General features: G+C 35.4%; 1 protein-coding gene across 25 annotated transcripts in view; it reads right to left on the bottom strand.

The window, feature by feature from the left end:
• Window positions 1–17431, bottom strand: part of LOC105256736 (basement membrane-specific heparan sulfate proteoglycan core protein) — a 142454-nt gene that overhangs the window by 5930 nt on the left and 119093 nt on the right. For 21 of the 25 annotated variants that reach the window (XM_020029226.2, XM_020029227.2, XM_020029231.2 and 18 more), the window contains 29 exons: window positions 16520–16747; window positions 16235–16372; window positions 15900–16148; window positions 14706–15579; window positions 14514–14638; window positions 14242–14419; window positions 13911–14121; window positions 13404–13544; window positions 12909–13202; window positions 12608–12810; window positions 12073–12298; window positions 11390–11760; window positions 10830–11112; window positions 10015–10453; window positions 9391–9687; window positions 8589–8728; window positions 8324–8504; window positions 7753–8025; window positions 7041–7592; window positions 6365–6785; window positions 5881–6106; window positions 5525–5810; window positions 5077–5337; window positions 4593–4859; window positions 3690–3848; window positions 2678–2944; window positions 2259–2410; window positions 880–1187; window positions 112–578 (listed from right to left, as the gene is read on the bottom strand). In XM_020029226.2, coding sequence (XP_019884785.1) covers window positions 112–578; window positions 880–1187; window positions 2259–2410; window positions 2678–2944; window positions 3690–3848; window positions 4593–4859; window positions 5077–5337; window positions 5525–5810; window positions 5881–6106; window positions 6365–6785; window positions 7041–7592; window positions 7753–8025; window positions 8324–8504; window positions 8589–8728; window positions 9391–9687; window positions 10015–10453; window positions 10830–11112; window positions 11390–11760; window positions 12073–12298; window positions 12608–12810; window positions 12909–13202; window positions 13404–13544; window positions 13911–14121; window positions 14242–14419; window positions 14514–14638; window positions 14706–15579; window positions 15900–16148; window positions 16235–16372; window positions 16520–16747 — 8217 coding nt within the window. The remainder of the gene's footprint in view (window positions 1–111; window positions 579–879; window positions 1188–2258; window positions 2411–2677; window positions 2945–3689; window positions 3849–4592; window positions 4860–5076; window positions 5338–5524; window positions 5811–5880; window positions 6107–6364; window positions 6786–7040; window positions 7593–7752; window positions 8026–8323; window positions 8505–8588; window positions 8729–9390; window positions 9688–10014; window positions 10454–10829; window positions 11113–11389; window positions 11761–12072; window positions 12299–12607; window positions 12811–12908; window positions 13203–13403; window positions 13545–13910; window positions 14122–14241; window positions 14420–14513; window positions 14639–14705; window positions 15580–15899; window positions 16149–16234; window positions 16373–16519; window positions 16748–17431) is intronic. The other 4 variants (XM_025411902.1, XM_011266925.3, XM_025411898.1 and 1 more) reach the window with 2 other exon arrangements.

Raw genomic sequence — 17431 nt, 5'->3', positions numbered from 1 at the left:
ATGTTACTTATAGTCCAAATTAAATAAAATAATATAAATTAGCGAATAAGTTAAATAAAATATAATATAAATTAATATAAATTAATTAACTAACTGAGTAATTTTTTTTACCTGGATAACAGGATTGTCCGACGTAGTCGCAATGTTTGCCACTGAAACCAGCTCGGCATAGACATGTATAGCCATTCTTCATGGCCGCTTCTTGGCATACACCGCCGTTATTACAGGGATTTTCGGCACAAGTCTCGCAGCTCGTGATTCCCACACTGTCTGTCTGATCACCGATCAGATCAACCTGCTTCTCTCCGAGAACAAGCCGGCTGATGCATCCGACAAAGCCTGTGCTCACTTCGAACTGTTTGCTAATTTCATTGTAGCTGGGCAGACCACCGATGTAGAGGGGCTCTTTGAGATCCAGACCTTGACGTCTACCTACTGCAACCACCTTGTAAGAGCTCTCGCCGTCTACCAACATCGTTGCCTCTTTTCGATTGCGTTGGATCTTGATGGTATGCCATTCGCTCAGGGTAATGGGTTTATCCGCGCGAACAACGGCTGCTCCGGATCCAAGATTAAATCTATCAAAATATTCGATATATGCTTAATACGCATATAACGACGAATATAATTACGCAATAGTGTGAATTTAAAGCAGCTTCTATTCAGATAATTTAACTGAAAAGCACAACATTCAAGATAGTTCTAAAATTATTCTCTTAGAATTATTCTAAAATTTAACTATTCCCAAAATTATTATAAAAATTACTTTCTTTTAATATTTATATAATTGACCAAATTTTATTTAAATAAAATCAATTCTATACTCATAGAAATTTGATAATTAAAATAAAATATATGTACATCTAATAAAATATTTACTTAAATTGAGGATATCCATTAATTAGAGATAGAGCAATGAAGTCGTCGTTGCCATGACCGGATTCGTCGTTGTACAATAGAATGCCATCATAACTTTCTGGTTTAAAGGAAATTTCGATACTGAACTTAAGGTAGGAATCGGGTAAAGGCGGGAAAGCGATGTAGCTTTCGGGTGCCTGACTAAAATTAGGCACTACTCCTGTTACAACTAGCACCGTAGGGACTTCTACTCGCGCAGGTCCACTATATCCAACGCAAATATATGTTCCAGCATCTTCAGCCTTTACGTTAGTCAGCTTCAATTTGTTCTGCGCAAAATAAAAAAATAAAAAATATATATTATAAGATAGTAACTTTTTTCAAGATATACATTTATCTTTTTACAGATTCCCTTTAAATTTAATTAAAGAAAAAGAGAATATATATATATATATATATATATATATATATATATATATACAGGGTGAGGCATCTAAAACAGGCCACCTGAATAACTCCGTTGGTAAGCCGAATACAAAAAAATTGTTCAGACAAAAGTTGTATGGTTTCAAGGGGGACATATGATGGTGTCATTAGTTTAATCTTGAAGAGCCACCCGAAGGTCACGTGAAGGTCAGCTCCAACTTTTTAAATGGAACACCTTATATGCTTTTGCATATTCTTGTAGCTCATCTCAAGAGCTTTCCAAAACACTATAATTAAGTTAGTTTTCATTAAGTACTTTCCAAGTTATGAGGCTTGAAATCATTTTTTAATTTTACATAAATCGTAAAATATCTAGTAAACCATTCATTTTTCGATTATCTTACCTTGATACTTTTATGTACAAAATAATGAGAGGAATCAATTGGTGTAAAGAAAACACATAGTTGTTTCTAAGAAAAAATATGGAATTTGCAATTAACAATTCCATATTTTTTGTTAAAAACAACTGTATGTTTTCTTTACACCGATTGATTCCTCTCATTATTTTGTACATAAAAGTATTAAGGTAAAATAATCGAAAAATGAATATTTTACAAGATATTTTACGGTTTATGTAAAATTAAAAAATGATTTCAAGCCTCATAACTTGGAAAGTACTCAATGAAAACTAACATAATTGTAGTGTTTTGGAAAGCTCTTGAGATGAGCTACAAGAATATGCAAAAGCATATAAGGTGTCCCATTTAAAAAGTTGGAGCTGACCTTCACGTGACCTTCGGGTGGCTCTTCAAGATTAAACTAATGACACCATCATATGTCCCCCTTGAAACCATACAACTTTTGTCTGAACAATTTTTTTGTATTCGGCTTACCAACGGAGTTATTCAGGTGGCCTGTTTTAGATGCCTCACCCTGTATATATATACACGAGTATATATATGCATTTTACATACTTCCAAAGTTTGGGTATCACGTGGTAAAAGTCCACCAAGTTTACTCCACTGATATTCTATTGGTGGATCGAGATCGATACGACAATCCATTTCTAGACTCGACCCGTACGGCGCAAATTTCGTTTCAATTGCTGGTTCATCGAGAATTCCGCCTATAAGTATAACAATAGAGAATTATAAAAATTCTTGTTTATATGTAACGACAACTTTCATAATATAAAATCGGTATTTTTATTAATTTACTTACGTAAAGCAAAATTTTAGTAAGCATTAGCAAAGAATAGATATACATTAATAGATATGTTAAAAAATGTACAAATGGTATATCAAATATTCTATCATTGTTGCATTCATTGCGTAAATATTATATATATGCATATATCTATCGCTATCGTACATATATATTTATTAATAATTACCATGAATAATCAGGTTGAAGTCTTTTTCAAATGTACCCTCATGCGTATCTACTAAACATCTGTAAAGTCCACTATCGGTGACAGCTACGTTAGTCAGCCTCAAGACATTGCCGTATTCTTGTGCATTTGCCGGCAGGCTCACATGATTCGGTCTCGACCAGTGATAACGTGGGCTTCGTCCAGTGTATGTGCAATGTATATCAATTGTATCACCGATGTTTATTGGATCTTGAGACACCTCGACGCTTATTGATGGTACGGCAGCAGCTAAAATTGCAATATATGTCTTGGATACACGTTACGATTAATTATAAAATTAGAAAAATGTGTATATATCCTTTTCTCTGCAGGACATCATTATGTTTTAGAAAAAAGGGGTAAATAAAAATTGTAATCTAAAAATTAAAACTAAAAATAAAAACTGAATTTTATTTCATATTTTTCCGTATCTAAACTTTTAATATAATGTTGAAAATTCTAAAATACAAAAAAAGTAGTTAGTTAGTTATAGTTATATAAATAAAAAGAAATGAGAGATTGTACAAGAAATATATTATATAAAATAAGTTATTTCATATTAAAATAACATTAAAGAGCAAAATAATATATAAACAGCTATTTAGAATGATAATTCTTTAAAAAATAGTGCCAAGTTTGTAAAAATATTAACTATAAAATCTAAAGTGTCGAGATATTTATTTATAAATAAATTTTTGGTGTTGACAAGAATGGGATACACATTGCGCATATATATATATATATATATATATATATATATATATATATTGTTTTATACAATTGTATAATTTATACGACTGTGATTTCGGAACTCGTATAACATTTTGATATTTTATTTCATTTATCTATTATTTTAAGTCTGATTAAAAGACAAAAGTATATTTTAATTCGTATCCTTTCCTTGTAATTTTGTATAGTAAGCAAGAGTATAGAGAATAGTTCACTACAAGTAGGACTACAAGACATCACAAGACACACAGATCTCAAAACAAACCGCGTCGTCTCTGAAGATATTGGCGATATAGCGCGTTGTGGCAGAAGCGTTCGTCAGTAGCATCGTTGCACTGAACATAGCCGTCACAAAAGTATTCCATTGGAATGCATTGTAGACTTCTGCATTCATATTCCCAGTGTCTGCACTGCGATCGGTACACTGGCATGCAATCCGCAAGCAAATTAACTACTAAATCATAACGCGAGCCTTATAAAAAAATCTAACTACTTGTGAAGACGTTCTCATGGAACCACGTTTGCTATGTGCTATCTCGCTTATTCATATAGCAAACGATGCAAAAATCCAAAAGGTATCTAAATAATTATTTTGTTTAACCTCTTTGCATCATCTTTTGTTATTTGTATTGTTTGGGAGTAATTTGATTGAATACACATTAATGGTATGAGAGATATTTTAGATTAGTATATGTATATATAAAAAATAGAAGATCTCTAATATATAACTCGCAATGACATATGTAATTAATATATGTATATGTATTATTATTTACTATTTAAATTTTTTGTGCTAATATTTCTTTTTAATTAAGACAAACGTGAAAGTAATAGTTTCAAGCCAGTTCCATGTTAGACGAGAAATTGAAATCTTCAAATAGTTTTATTCAAAGTATGTTGTTCTCTTGAAAAATCACGCAGAAATAGCAAAAAAAGTTTTGTAAACAAGCGGTTTAGAATTTTAATTCTTTCAAAATGTAAGATAATATTTCTTTTTATAGAGCATAAAATTTTGAAAGAATTAAAATTTATATTTTTTAACAGGCAAAATGTTTAGCGTCAATATGTGCATTCATATGATCTTCCACAGATGTATTCGAATAGAAGCAAGGATCTATGAAATGATGCTAAAACGATAGAATTAGTGAAAAATATAATAAAAACTTACGAGATACGTTGAAATTAATATAATCACTGGATACACCACGGCTAGTTTGGGCTTGACATATGTATCTTCCGCTGTCTTCTGGCTTCACCTGCGTCAACTCTAGGTAATCTTCTCCGATTCGCGCGGTGCTCGGCAAGGCTTGTCCTTCTCGACTCCAATGAATCGTCGCATGTTCGCGTACCACGCAACGTAAACGCACAGAATTGCCAGCATGTGTCACCACGTCTCTTTGTTCAGCGCGAACCTCTGTATCGTCGTAAGAATGTTCTGCAAATTGTGCGAACATCAGTTTATAATTTATGACAAAATTGCTCTTTCTTCGAATAATTCTTAAAAATTGCTCTTTCTTCGAATAATTCTTAAATATTTAATGAATGCATATGATATTCTATATATGATACATATATTGCAGATATATATATATATTATAACATATTGCAAATTTAAATGTAGCAACTGATTATTCTGATTATTTTCTACTGACCATTGACTAAAACTTCTGCTACCGCTTCCGCTGTTCCTGCTCCGTTCGTCGCTTTGCACACATATTTACCAGCATCGGAATAGGTAATACCGTGGAATTGCAGGACGCCACGGCTGTGCGATACCGAATATGGTAACGGACGTCCTATGGCTTCCCACTCGATATGCAGAGGTTCGTCTCCCGTGGCGGTGCAAATTATGGATGGATTCTCCCCAGGTCCCACTGTCTGACGCGTGGGATTTAATTCAATTCTTGGAGGAGCTAGAAGAAATCGAATGAAATAAATAATCGTTTGAATTAATTAATCGTCGATTTTGAACTTTTAAAATAGAAAATTTAAAATTTAAAATAATAAATTTTTTATACAGCTTCTACGATTACGGATTTTTATGCGAAAATTTAAATTCTCTAATTTATTTATATTATGCGATACATTTCTTATACTCACATATAATTTCAAGATGGGATTTTGCCCTGAAGAGCACGGTACTGGCAGGATCCAAGCCCAAACAGATGTATTCTCCGGCCGCGTTTCTGTCGACAGTCGGAATGCTTAATACTCCATTGTGCACTGTGCTACCTTCCGGCAAGGGACGATGATCGCTCCTCTTCCAATCCAGATAGATGTGATCTCCGTCAGGTCCAAAGACCTGACAACGCATTTCCACCTTGCCACCGTTCGGAATCCTCAGGTAATCTTTGGGAATCAATACTCCTTGTTGATTCGGATCTCTCTGAAAATCACATTTCATCATTAAAAGCGTATTATTAGCATATTGGGCTGAAAGGTGACAGCATACACACATTATCAGGTTGCGGTTGTTGTCGATCATCGCACGGAATATCGCCTCTATCGCCAGTGCAAGGAATATATTCATCATCTTCCTCGATGCGTATTTGAATACGCTCTTCCGCTATTCCTACGGCATTTGTGGCCTGACAAGTGTAAGATCCTTCATCGTCAGGTGAAACGGAGTTTAGCTCATATACAGCACTCAGTGGAGTAGCCGCTGCTTTGCTATATGTGTCACTGTAAGCGTCACGTTTTTCAAAGATTATTTAATATTTTCATAGCAATCAAATAAAATCAAAATATAGTGCTCAGTTTAATTTTTAAATGCACGTTGTATCACTGCCGTTGCCATTTGATCTACACGACTATACATTTGATAAAATATAAGAATTCACAAATTTAGAAATTAATTATATATTCGTCTCATGAATTATATAATGACTTTACAACATTCGAGACTCATAATATCGCATAATAATATTCTAATTAACTTACTGTATAGTTACTCCGTGCACGTATTTGCTCCAAGCTACATTAGGCTGCGGATAACCACTTGCGCTACATATTAAACGGATTCGACTTCCGCGTTTCACTTGCAAAATGCCGTGCTTCGGAGTAATGGTGATCACAGGCAGGGATTGCACTTCGATGTGCGCGATAACCGACGTCGAGCCGACTTCGTTCGACGCGGAGCAGATATAGGCACCATCATCATTCACCGTAATATTCGATAGTCTGAGCAATCCGCCAGGAAGCTGTTCGATGTTGGAAGCAAATGGTCGGCCGTCTTGACGAGACCAGTGCAACTCGGGCACCGGGAAGCCAGCTTTAGCACGACATTGAAGATCGGCCGAACCGCCGAGGATAACTGTCTGAATGTCTTGAGGATACAGCTCTAAGAGCGGAGCTTCACGAGCTAGTAATAAATAATTCGTTTTTTTTACAGTTTTATAAATAAAAAACAGTTGAAATAAAAATTTTTATTTAAAGATTTGTGAAGAAAAATATTGATTATAATACATGAAAAAAATTTAAGTCTGTATTATTTGTAAAAATTTGTATTTTTTATAACATGGTAAATTTTTCATGCAAATCTGATATTTTTTGTAAATTTAACATTTTTTTTCAAATTAATCATTGGATTATACATCAAAAGATACTATAGACTTACGTTCAACTTCAATTATGGCACTGGCTTCGTAACTGCCTGTAGAGCTAGTAACCCGGCAGATATATACTCCTCGATCGGAAACCTGAGCATTAATAATCCTAAGTGTATCTCCTACTTGTTGCACACGCGAACTCATCGTTTCTGTATATTTGCTCCATTTCACTTGTACACCTGGTTCTCCGCTAGTAATACAACGCACTTCGGCAACCGTTCCCTGGGACACTTCTTGCCGGTCGGGTCTGACTTTAATGGTAGGTGGTCCTCGAGCAACTATCGTTATTCTAGCGGAAGTGCTCGTTTCTGTTCCGCGTATGCTTGTCGCAGTACACACGTATATACCAGAATCGCTCGGACTAGGATTAATGATGGTTAAGATTCCGTCCTGTTGACTCGCTGTATAAGGTAACGGTAATCCGCCGGATCTCGTCCAAGTAACGTTTGCATGCTGCGATGGTGTACAGATCAATTTGACAACATCGCCAATAGTTCCAGACCACTCGGACGGAGTTACAGTTGGCGGTAAACCTTGAGGTGGTGGCTTATTAGGATTATCTGTAATACACAATAATTTTCGAAAGTAATATAAGAGACATAATTAACGCAAATGATTTTAAATTAGTACTCGTAATTAAATAACAATTTTCATAATATGCGTGGTAACTCGAGATCTCAATCAATATCGTAATGTCTGAAATGTATAATTGAATTATACCTTCAACATACAAGATGGTCGTCTTCTCATCTATGCCAACATTGTTTCTAGCAATGCACTTGTACTCAGCTGCGTCGTTCTTCGATGCGGCTGGAAGGTTCCATATACCATTGTGGAATGTCGCTTCCGGACTCATGCTTCCGTGGACTCGAATCCAATCTAATTGAGGTGACGGATTACCAGTAGCTTCGCATCGGAATTCGACTGGTTCACCTTCTCTCACTTGTTGATACGGTGGATTTATAGTGATTCTAGGTTCTACAGGGTTGGCTCCTTAAATAAAAATTTATTATATGAAATTATAATCTGTTTCATGAATGTTGAGCGCGGTCATGATTTATACCTGGTATTTCCAGCAAGTGTTTTGGAAATGCTGCATCCAATACAATACAAAAAATATAAGAATATACAAAAATATGGAGAATTAAATAACATTTAATAATTTTTAATTTAATATTTAATATTTTAAATTTTATCTTCATAATTCTAAATACATATAATAGCTACAATATAAAATACGATGGGACATGATATTTCACATTCGATACATAATATAATTAATTATGTTTACCTCCAACAGTCAGAGTGACTTTTTTTCGTCCAATGTTTATTCCATCGCTCACTTGACAAACATATATGCCGCTATCAGATACCTTCACATCTCTAATGACTAATAATCCATTAGCATCGTCCACGCTTCTACCAGGCGGTAATTGACCATCTTCTTTCTCCCATCTAATATTTACCGACTCCTATTTTCAACGATAAAAAAAATTTGCGATAATAAAATAAGAAAAGAATAAATTTGTAAAATAAATAATCGATAAACAACTTACGCTATCTTTGGATCTGCCTGTGCAATGGTATCTGACAGTGTTTCCAGTATGAACAATCTGGAATTCCGGTTCTTGAATATAAACAATAATCCTCGGTGGAGGTATAGGACCAGGTGTAGTAGTAGTTTGCGGTTCTCCAACTGAGAAAAATGAAAACGAAATTGATTTTAAGATACACGGAATTATTTGATAAGATCACAATATTGCAGCAAACTTCCCATACAACAACGAATATTACAGCATTATTATTATTGATATTGTTGTAACATTACAGCAACATTGCAATATTGCCGCAATATTACTGCAATGTTCTGTGCTGTATGGGTTAGCATGATACTTTAAAATGAGATAAAGCATAATAACAGAGAGAAGATACGAACATTATTAAAATCTGTAATTTTATGGAAACACTGTAATGAATAAACATTTCTCTGTGACACGGAGAGCCAACCACCTTCACATTTTGACAAAACATCGTGAAAATGACAGTTATTCCGAAAGATGATAATTTATATTAATTGCTACGAAAAACATATATATTCTATACATCGATACACATAGTACATGATACGTTCAATACCATCAAGCCAAGCTCTTTCGACTAATTCTAATTTTGCGAAGAACTATGGAATCATGACAAGAACTACAATCCAAGGAAGTTCCTTCACCGGACACGGTGATTTATGATGATAATCTACGACCCAACGATAACGCAATTGTGATATGATGATCACAGCACTCTTTCTGAGTTATGAATCATCGATGGACGGACAAGATATGGAAGCTATATAGTCCGTCAAACCTGGCGTAATTGATGTCATGACCTTGAGGAGTTCTTTGCCACGGTAGTTTACGATGTGACATTCGACGTTACAAGCAGTGCGTCCCACGTGGACAAACCATGTGCGGACAGCTCCATTTTTTGTCTTAGTTATAGGTCCGGGTTTGCCACCCTTCGCAGTTACGGCAAACCCGTTAAGTGACGATAATTTAAAATAGATGTAAAACATATCTGGATAGTCATAGTTGCATGTAAATTGGATCGTGGAGTACGGCTCAACTTCGGCTTTCATAGGCATTAGGCTTACCATGAGCTCACCTGATCAATGTATCGTTGCTATTTATTTATTTTAGATAGATTCGAAAGCTCTCTCTTTTTAATATAATCTTAATAAAAATTACACTCTTACACTTATAAACAATATTGAAACATAAAGCTACCTGCAATAATCTTCATTTTCTTTGTTAAAAATGATTCTTTTTATGAATATAAATTGAAAAAATTTATAAAAAAAATTATAACATATTTTTTACTTGTTTTCTTATCCTCATTTTTAAAACAATAATAAAATAATAAAAATAATGTAATAAAAAAGATACTATTTTTATTTTTTATATAATTCAAGCAGAGAAAGATATTGCTTACCGGCGATATCTTGGCAATACTGTCCTGTGTAACCCGGCAAACAATGGCATTTGATCTGACCGGATCTGCTGATCTCGCAGCTTTCCTCGTTCTTGTTGCACGGACAGAGATTGCACGCGCCTAGATAACTAATGGATCGGTCGTTAGTATCTCTGTAATAACCACGAGTGCAGATTTCGCAGGAAGTTCCTGTATAACCAGTTGGACAGCGGCAGGCTTCGACCTGAGTAGCTCGTCGTTCTCCAGTTAAATGTTCCACGGCTGTATCCATGCTGATGTCGCTTATGTATGTAGCGGTCATACGTTCGCTGTGAGACGCGCGGACTAAGATAGCCTCCAGATTCGAGAGAACGATCATAAGATCCGTTCTGGAAGCGCTTCGTGGTCCTTCGATGGTCAATCGTTTCCATTCATTTTCTTTTAATGGAACAGAATAGGTCTGAAAAATGAATATATATGTCATGTATAATAATAGAAATGTATATTATTATACATATATATGTCATGTATAATAATAATATGAATATATATGTAATCGTAAAATATTCGAATTCATTTTGTATTATAAAATTTGGTTCATTATTTAGCAGGATATAATAAAAGATGAAAAGAATATTATGTAAATAACGATTAGCTTTCTATTAATAAATGCACAAAGACATTTTTATTAGATTGTTATTGAAATCTATTTTCTAAATATATTTTGTTTATTAAATTCTATATATTTTCTATATATTTTTTCTATATATTTCAAATGTCGAGCTTTTTTATCGATTCTTTATAAAATTATTAAATGTCAGATAAATTTTATATACCAGCGGAATATCAGGTTGGAGCTCTGTTGGATTTGTCCAGAACAATGTGATGCCATTGCCTATCAAGAGAATATCTTGATCTTTGTAGCTCTGAGCGCCAGGATATGCAGTGATATGCTGCGTCAGAGTCAAATTTCCACCGTAACTTTTCACTTTGTTTCCGGTGAAGACGCTCGGCAGCGACCAGAACAATCTGCGACTTCTGCTATCCGGATAACGATAGCCGATTTCGTTCATTGCCACATTCAATTCGAAACCATCATCGATTATATCGCGTCTAGTCCTGCATAAAAAAACGCAAGTCTCATAGTAAATTTTGAAATTCAATTCAATTTTTGTTTTATTTGCTATCGTTTCAATTTTATTGAGCATAAAAAATAAAATGATAAAATTGATATTATTTAATGATATTGAATAAAATTTTATTTATTTGTATTTTTATTTATTTGTAAATTAAAAATCTACTTGGTAACAAGTAAAACTTATAAGGAAATAAGGAAATATAATGAAAAGACATATTTACTAGACTACACATTTACATAAGCGTATCTAATACTTACGAGTCCGTAAGAGTGAAGCCATGATGTGAATCATACACCCACATCGGTATTTGCTGTACATACAATGTGCTTTCGTGACATTGATCAGTTATCCCGCTGCAGTAACATTCGATGCATCCATCAATATTCTCGGCACGTAATCCGTATGTCGACGGGCGGCACCGATTACATTCTGGACCCTCAACATTCCTTTTACACTCGCATCGGCCATCGACACACGAAGTGCTACGCGAGCCAGCTTCATTGCATCTGCATGACTCCGGTCTGGGGCTTCTGTATGTGCAATCGTTCGGCGTGCCTCGGGTAGCATCTCCTTCGTATCCTGATTCGCATACCTCGCAAGAATCGCCGGTAGTGTGATGAGCGCAATTCTGTTGATGTAAAATATCAATATTTAATTTTGAATATCTACAGATATTTATATGTAACTATATATTCTCATATAATTTCAATTATATTTACTCTCTAATTTTATAATACTCTGAAAGATATGTTTGAAAGAAAAAAATTTCTATTTCTATAATATTTCTGATTTAAGCATTTTTGCAAAAATTAATTCGAAAATTAATATGAAATAATAAAATTAAATTAAATTAATTCGAAATAACAAAATAATCAGATACACAGATTTATTGAAATATAAAATTGTCGCTCTATTAAATTTGCTTTAATTACTTGTTTACCTCGCAAACGCCAGTCTCAGGGTCGCATTGATTGGAATGACCATTGCAATTGCATGGTTCGCAGATACCTAAGTAGAGACCTTCGAAAGCTCTGGTATAACCAACATCACAATCCTCGCAGGAAAGTCCTCTGTAGCCGCTGGGACAAGTACATTCTTCAACTTCAACCGCGCGCGCTTTACCCGTATTGTACTTTTCGGCAGTATCCAAAGATACGAAGGAGAGTCTAAAGTATATACATTATTAATAAATCACATTATTGTCAAAACTGTTTAAGATGTTTCCAATTAATCTTGCTTTTAATTTTCATTTAATTAAATATTAATTAATTCCACAAATTTCGCGTTACGATGCTGGAAAATTTATCTCTCATATCGCTTGTATATTTCTTAAACAATTTTATAGCACCTCAAAAATTTTAATAAAACCTAGATAATTATAATTTACGTATAAATTTTATTTATTAAATAATCCCGCTTTAATTAAGAATATATTAAACTCAATAATATCAGAGGTGTATATACAAAGTACTTACGCAGCTTCGTCTGTATGCGTCGTGTAAGTGGCTTTGATTTTGATGGCTCGCACGTCTGCCAAAGCCATTAGAAGGTGCTCTCTATCCGCTTGAGTTCCATCATTGCGTTGCCAATATTGCTCGAGTAACGGTATAGTAAACGATTGCTGGGAGTTTGGTTCGGGAGACTCACGAGAGTAGTAAAGCAAGTTGATATCGTTAGCCTATATACACATTAAGATATATATATATATATTACTCTCCTACTATATCTTCATTTATGAATTAAGACACGGATTAAGATTTACGAATATGCACTTACGCTGATAAGTTCGACATCCGCGGCATTATTTCTTGAGCTTTGACCGCCCGGAGAAGGAACGTATCTGACAGTATACTTGAGATTACCGCCATATGATGTTATTTGATCTCCTAAGAAAATGCTAGGTAATTGCCAGTAATAAACGTCATTGTTTCCACGATTCGGGAAATCACTGTAGATTATTTCTCGGCTAATAGTGTTTAGATGAATTCCTTCTACAATGGCTGGTGCATCGATGGTCTTAGATTCGATCAAAGAGAAATCTCGAATCGAATTGGTGAATGATACACGAATCTACAATGCGTGAATGATTGATTAAATCTTCATTTTTTAATTCTATTTCTATTTCTATTTTTATCTAATTCTAAGTACTTATATTTCTAAAAGTTATAGTGTGAAAAGTGCGCAAATTTATATTTCATAAGGAATGTATAAAATAATTGTGCTTATGCAACTTTTCCTATTGGAAAAACTTTTTCAATATCTTTATCGTACCTCATTCCTGTACCAATTAGAGGAGACGCATCTGTTTGTAATACCCATACAGAAACAAGCTATGCATCCAAATTGATTTGTCGAGGCCAGATTAAAGGTATTCGCCTTACATTGATTACAAGTGAGACCCGTTGCATATTGCTGAAAGAAAAAAAACATCAAACCATCAGAGAATAGACGGTGCTTCTTGACCGCAATGTGTTGGGCTCATTTATTTTGAATATCGATTTATATATATCTGCATATAAAAGGATCGTATAATATACTCACGTTTTTATAGTTAAAAGAATCCATGATAGATGGATGCAAGAACAACAATAAAAATGCAAAATATTTGAGAAATAGCACAATTAATCTCGTTTAAATTTTATTGATGAAGCAGTTTATCCATAAAAAATATTTTCTTATAATTGAAGGAGGTATTACATATTATATTACATATATATATCTCTATATATAATATTACAGATATGAAAAAATAATTATCGATATATTATCGAATAGTACCTTGCAATGACATTTTCCAGTATGCGGATCGGCATTAGGACTAAGACTGCCATTAGGATCACATTGTTGAAGTGGAACACACATATCTCCGGGAATAAGAGGATTTCCTTGATAACCGGTAGCACATTGTTCGCATCTACGTCCAACGTAACCAGCGGGACAATCGCATGTAGGTTGCCCGTCAGATCCAAGATGACATGTGCGAGCGAACCTATTTTCCATAATTTAGTTATTTTTTACTTATTTATTACTTTTTATAAATTACGAAAACGAATTTTAATTAAAACGATAATCAGAGTAATATAATAAATTTAATTGGTTCGCATCTTACTGGTTTGACGGGTTAGTAAGCGGACAAGGACAAATCTGGCAAGGGATGTTTCTTGAGGGATCGCCATAGTACCCTGGAGGGCACGGTGGTTCGTCTCTATAACACTGGCCAAGCCACGGACCATTTTCTCGCCTCAGATAACCAGGCGCGCAATGTTCGCAAGACAGACCGGTATATCCTTGGATATGAAAGTAATGATCGAAATGAACGAAATTCTACTACTCCATAATAAATAAACGAAAGTACAAATAGTTGCAGAAGTACATACGTACCGGTAGGACATTGACATTCTTCAACAAAGGACGCGGATCCTAGACCGGTGTTTCGCGCATCGGCAGTATCTACTACGATGTTAGTGAGACGAACGTCCAGCTGCTGCGAATCGTCGTATTTAACTCTGAAATATATATCGAACAAATTGAAGAAAAATGTAATAATAACGATTAATGATACAAAATGCTTACTTTATAAGAATGTTGTCTACGTTTGCTAGCGCCATCATAATGTCCTCCCTAGAAGCCAGGATTTCGCTTCTTCCTTGTTGCTTGTACCAATCACCATAGAAGAACCTGACGGATTCTTCAGTCTCATAATCGGGCGTTGGCTCATTACCTTTGTGCACCAGGATGTAATTATTGCCGCTCAAGATGACAGTAGGTGCATTGTTCGGCGTACCGTTACCGCTATGACGAATCGAATACTTCAAGTAGCCACCGTAGGATTTTAATTGATTACCGTGATAGTTCTCTGGCAGTGCATAATAAGGAATATTGTAGACATTCAACTCATTGCTGAAGGATTCCGACAATTGAACGCCATCTCGACCGAGTGGACGAATCTGAGATATCTGGTTGCTGATGTCGCCGTGGATTTTGACTGTGGGAACGGTCTCGACGGACACAATCTTATGGCGGTCAAAAGGCGGTGGAATCTGATAAGTGAAAAGATCAGCGCTGCGACATTCGGTAGCAACGCCGAAGCAGAAGCACGAGATACACTCGTCGACGATCTTCGCCTCAGAATTGAACTTGCCCTTTGGACAGATGTTGCGAGGTTCCTTCACGACAACGATAGCATCTGGCACAGCGAAAACAAAACCGCCGACGTTCAATGCCTCGCACGAATACGCGCCCTGATCCTGGATTTGTATGTCTGGACATGTCAGTGTACCCGTTCCGTTAGTCGACACGGTTGTACATTTCTCGGGAATATGTCCCCAATTGAGTCGCCAGTTGATTTCCGGTATCGGGACACCGATCGCAGTGCAAGTGAGAAGTAACATTTCACCTGGCTCGAGAACAACCATTGGCGGTGGTGGTTTCACGATGTAAACGGGAGCTGCATAAGAATAAATCGGTCATAGACATTATGCAATATTATAATGACTGATACAAACAGCATTTCATCAAATAATTATTAGCGAGACGTTGTAATAAAAGATACAAAATAATAATACATTCTAGATTTTTCTCAAATTTAAGGTAGACATGCATTAATAAAGTATACCGAAGAGATTTGTAAAAGAATGATGAATTTTAAAATGTTGATTGTTTCGCCAAAGTTAGCCGCTATCGATCGTTAAGTATATCCGATATAAAGTCCAGTGCTGAAATATTGATGTCTTGTGGTCTACTTATGAAATACTCATCGATACTGACAGCATCCAACTTCGTCGCTGCCGTCCAAGCAGTCGCGCTCCATGTCGCAGTGATAGCTCTTCGGGATACACTGTTTGTTGCTGTTGCAAGGAAACTCGTTGTAATGGCATGGGGATCCCGGGGGAGACGGCGCGCAGTTTTCCTCATCGCTGCCATCTGCGCAATCCTTGTCGCCGTCACAACGCCACAACTTGCTGACGCACTGCTTATTATTGCAACGGAATTCGTTGGGTTCGCATCCGTGAGGACCTGTCGAAAATGGGCGCGCGACGTTCGCGTGAAATTCGTATCATAAAATATGAATGGCCGATACAGTATCGCTCTGGAAAACTTACTGCATCGCATCTCGTCAGATCCATCGGTGCAATCAAATTTGCCGTCGCAAACGTACGATTTGGGAATGCAGTCTCCGTTGCTGCAGGTAGCTTGATCGTACTGACACACTTGCGGTGGTCTAGTGGCCGGTTGCTCAACTGTGCGAGATCGATCGATTTAATAAATCTTTAATCGATTAAAGTAGCTTCTAATTTATTAAAAACTTATAGTTTTCTTTTATTGTAAATAACTTTTACTTACAATGAAATAATAAATCGAAAGAGGCAAAAGAAAGAGGAACGTACACTTCTCGACGGTAAGAATGACGTTCACTTGACGACCCGGAGTAGACGGCGGATAACCCACGGCCTCGCAAATGTAAGTTCCAGCGTGCTCGAGCTGGATATTGGGTATCTCTAAACGACCATTGATGTCTCGGCTGCCGGGCGGCAGAGGTAAACCATTACCGCGAATCCAACGTACTCTGGCACGTAGGAGACCCTCGTCACGGCATTGAAATACGACTTCGCGACCTGATTGGAACGATTGATTTTGCGTGATATAAATTTGGCCTTGTTCCAAGAGATTGCATCCCTGATGATTACGGATTATCAACGTCCATGATAGACGTCAAATGTCAATAAGCAAGTGAATTTCCCCGTTTTGTCAATTTAAGATGATACGCGTTAGTTTGGTCCATGCAATATTTTAATATTTTTTTCTTAATCATATTATTCGATGCTCGTGGATTACATATATATAGATAGTGAAAACCTTATGTGCAAGGCATCCGACATAATTAGTATTGAAAGAGCTTTTTAAATATAATACTTGTACATGTGATAATTAAGATTATTAAATATCTGATGATAATAGAAAAGTTTTTGGTAATTTTGTAGTATAAAAAAATTGAGTTTTAGTTTAAATTTTCAAATAACATTAGAAATCATGCATAATCAATGTCTTCAAGCATGCCTTTTTTTCATGGATAATAAATTATTAAAAAGTCTTTGTTATTTGATTTAAAGTTGCTCTTTAAATAAATGTGTTATAGTTTTATAATTGCGATATATCTGTGAAATGTGAAATAGTTATATTAAATTATAGTATTATTAATACAGTTACAGTTTACTAAAAGTAGAACTTTAAAAAAATCAATCCGAATTGCAGCAAATATATTCTGTTTTGCTTATTTTATGAAGCATTCATAACAGAAT

Source organism: Camponotus floridanus, unplaced genomic scaffold (assembly GCF_003227725.1).
Source record: "Camponotus floridanus strain SB8 unplaced genomic scaffold, Cflo_v7.5 scaffold45, whole genome shotgun sequence".
Lineage (NCBI taxonomy): Eukaryota > Metazoa > Arthropoda > Insecta > Hymenoptera > Formicidae > Camponotus > Camponotus floridanus.
Note: the sequence above shows the minus strand (reverse complement) of the source record. Positions and strands in the feature narration are given on the sequence as shown.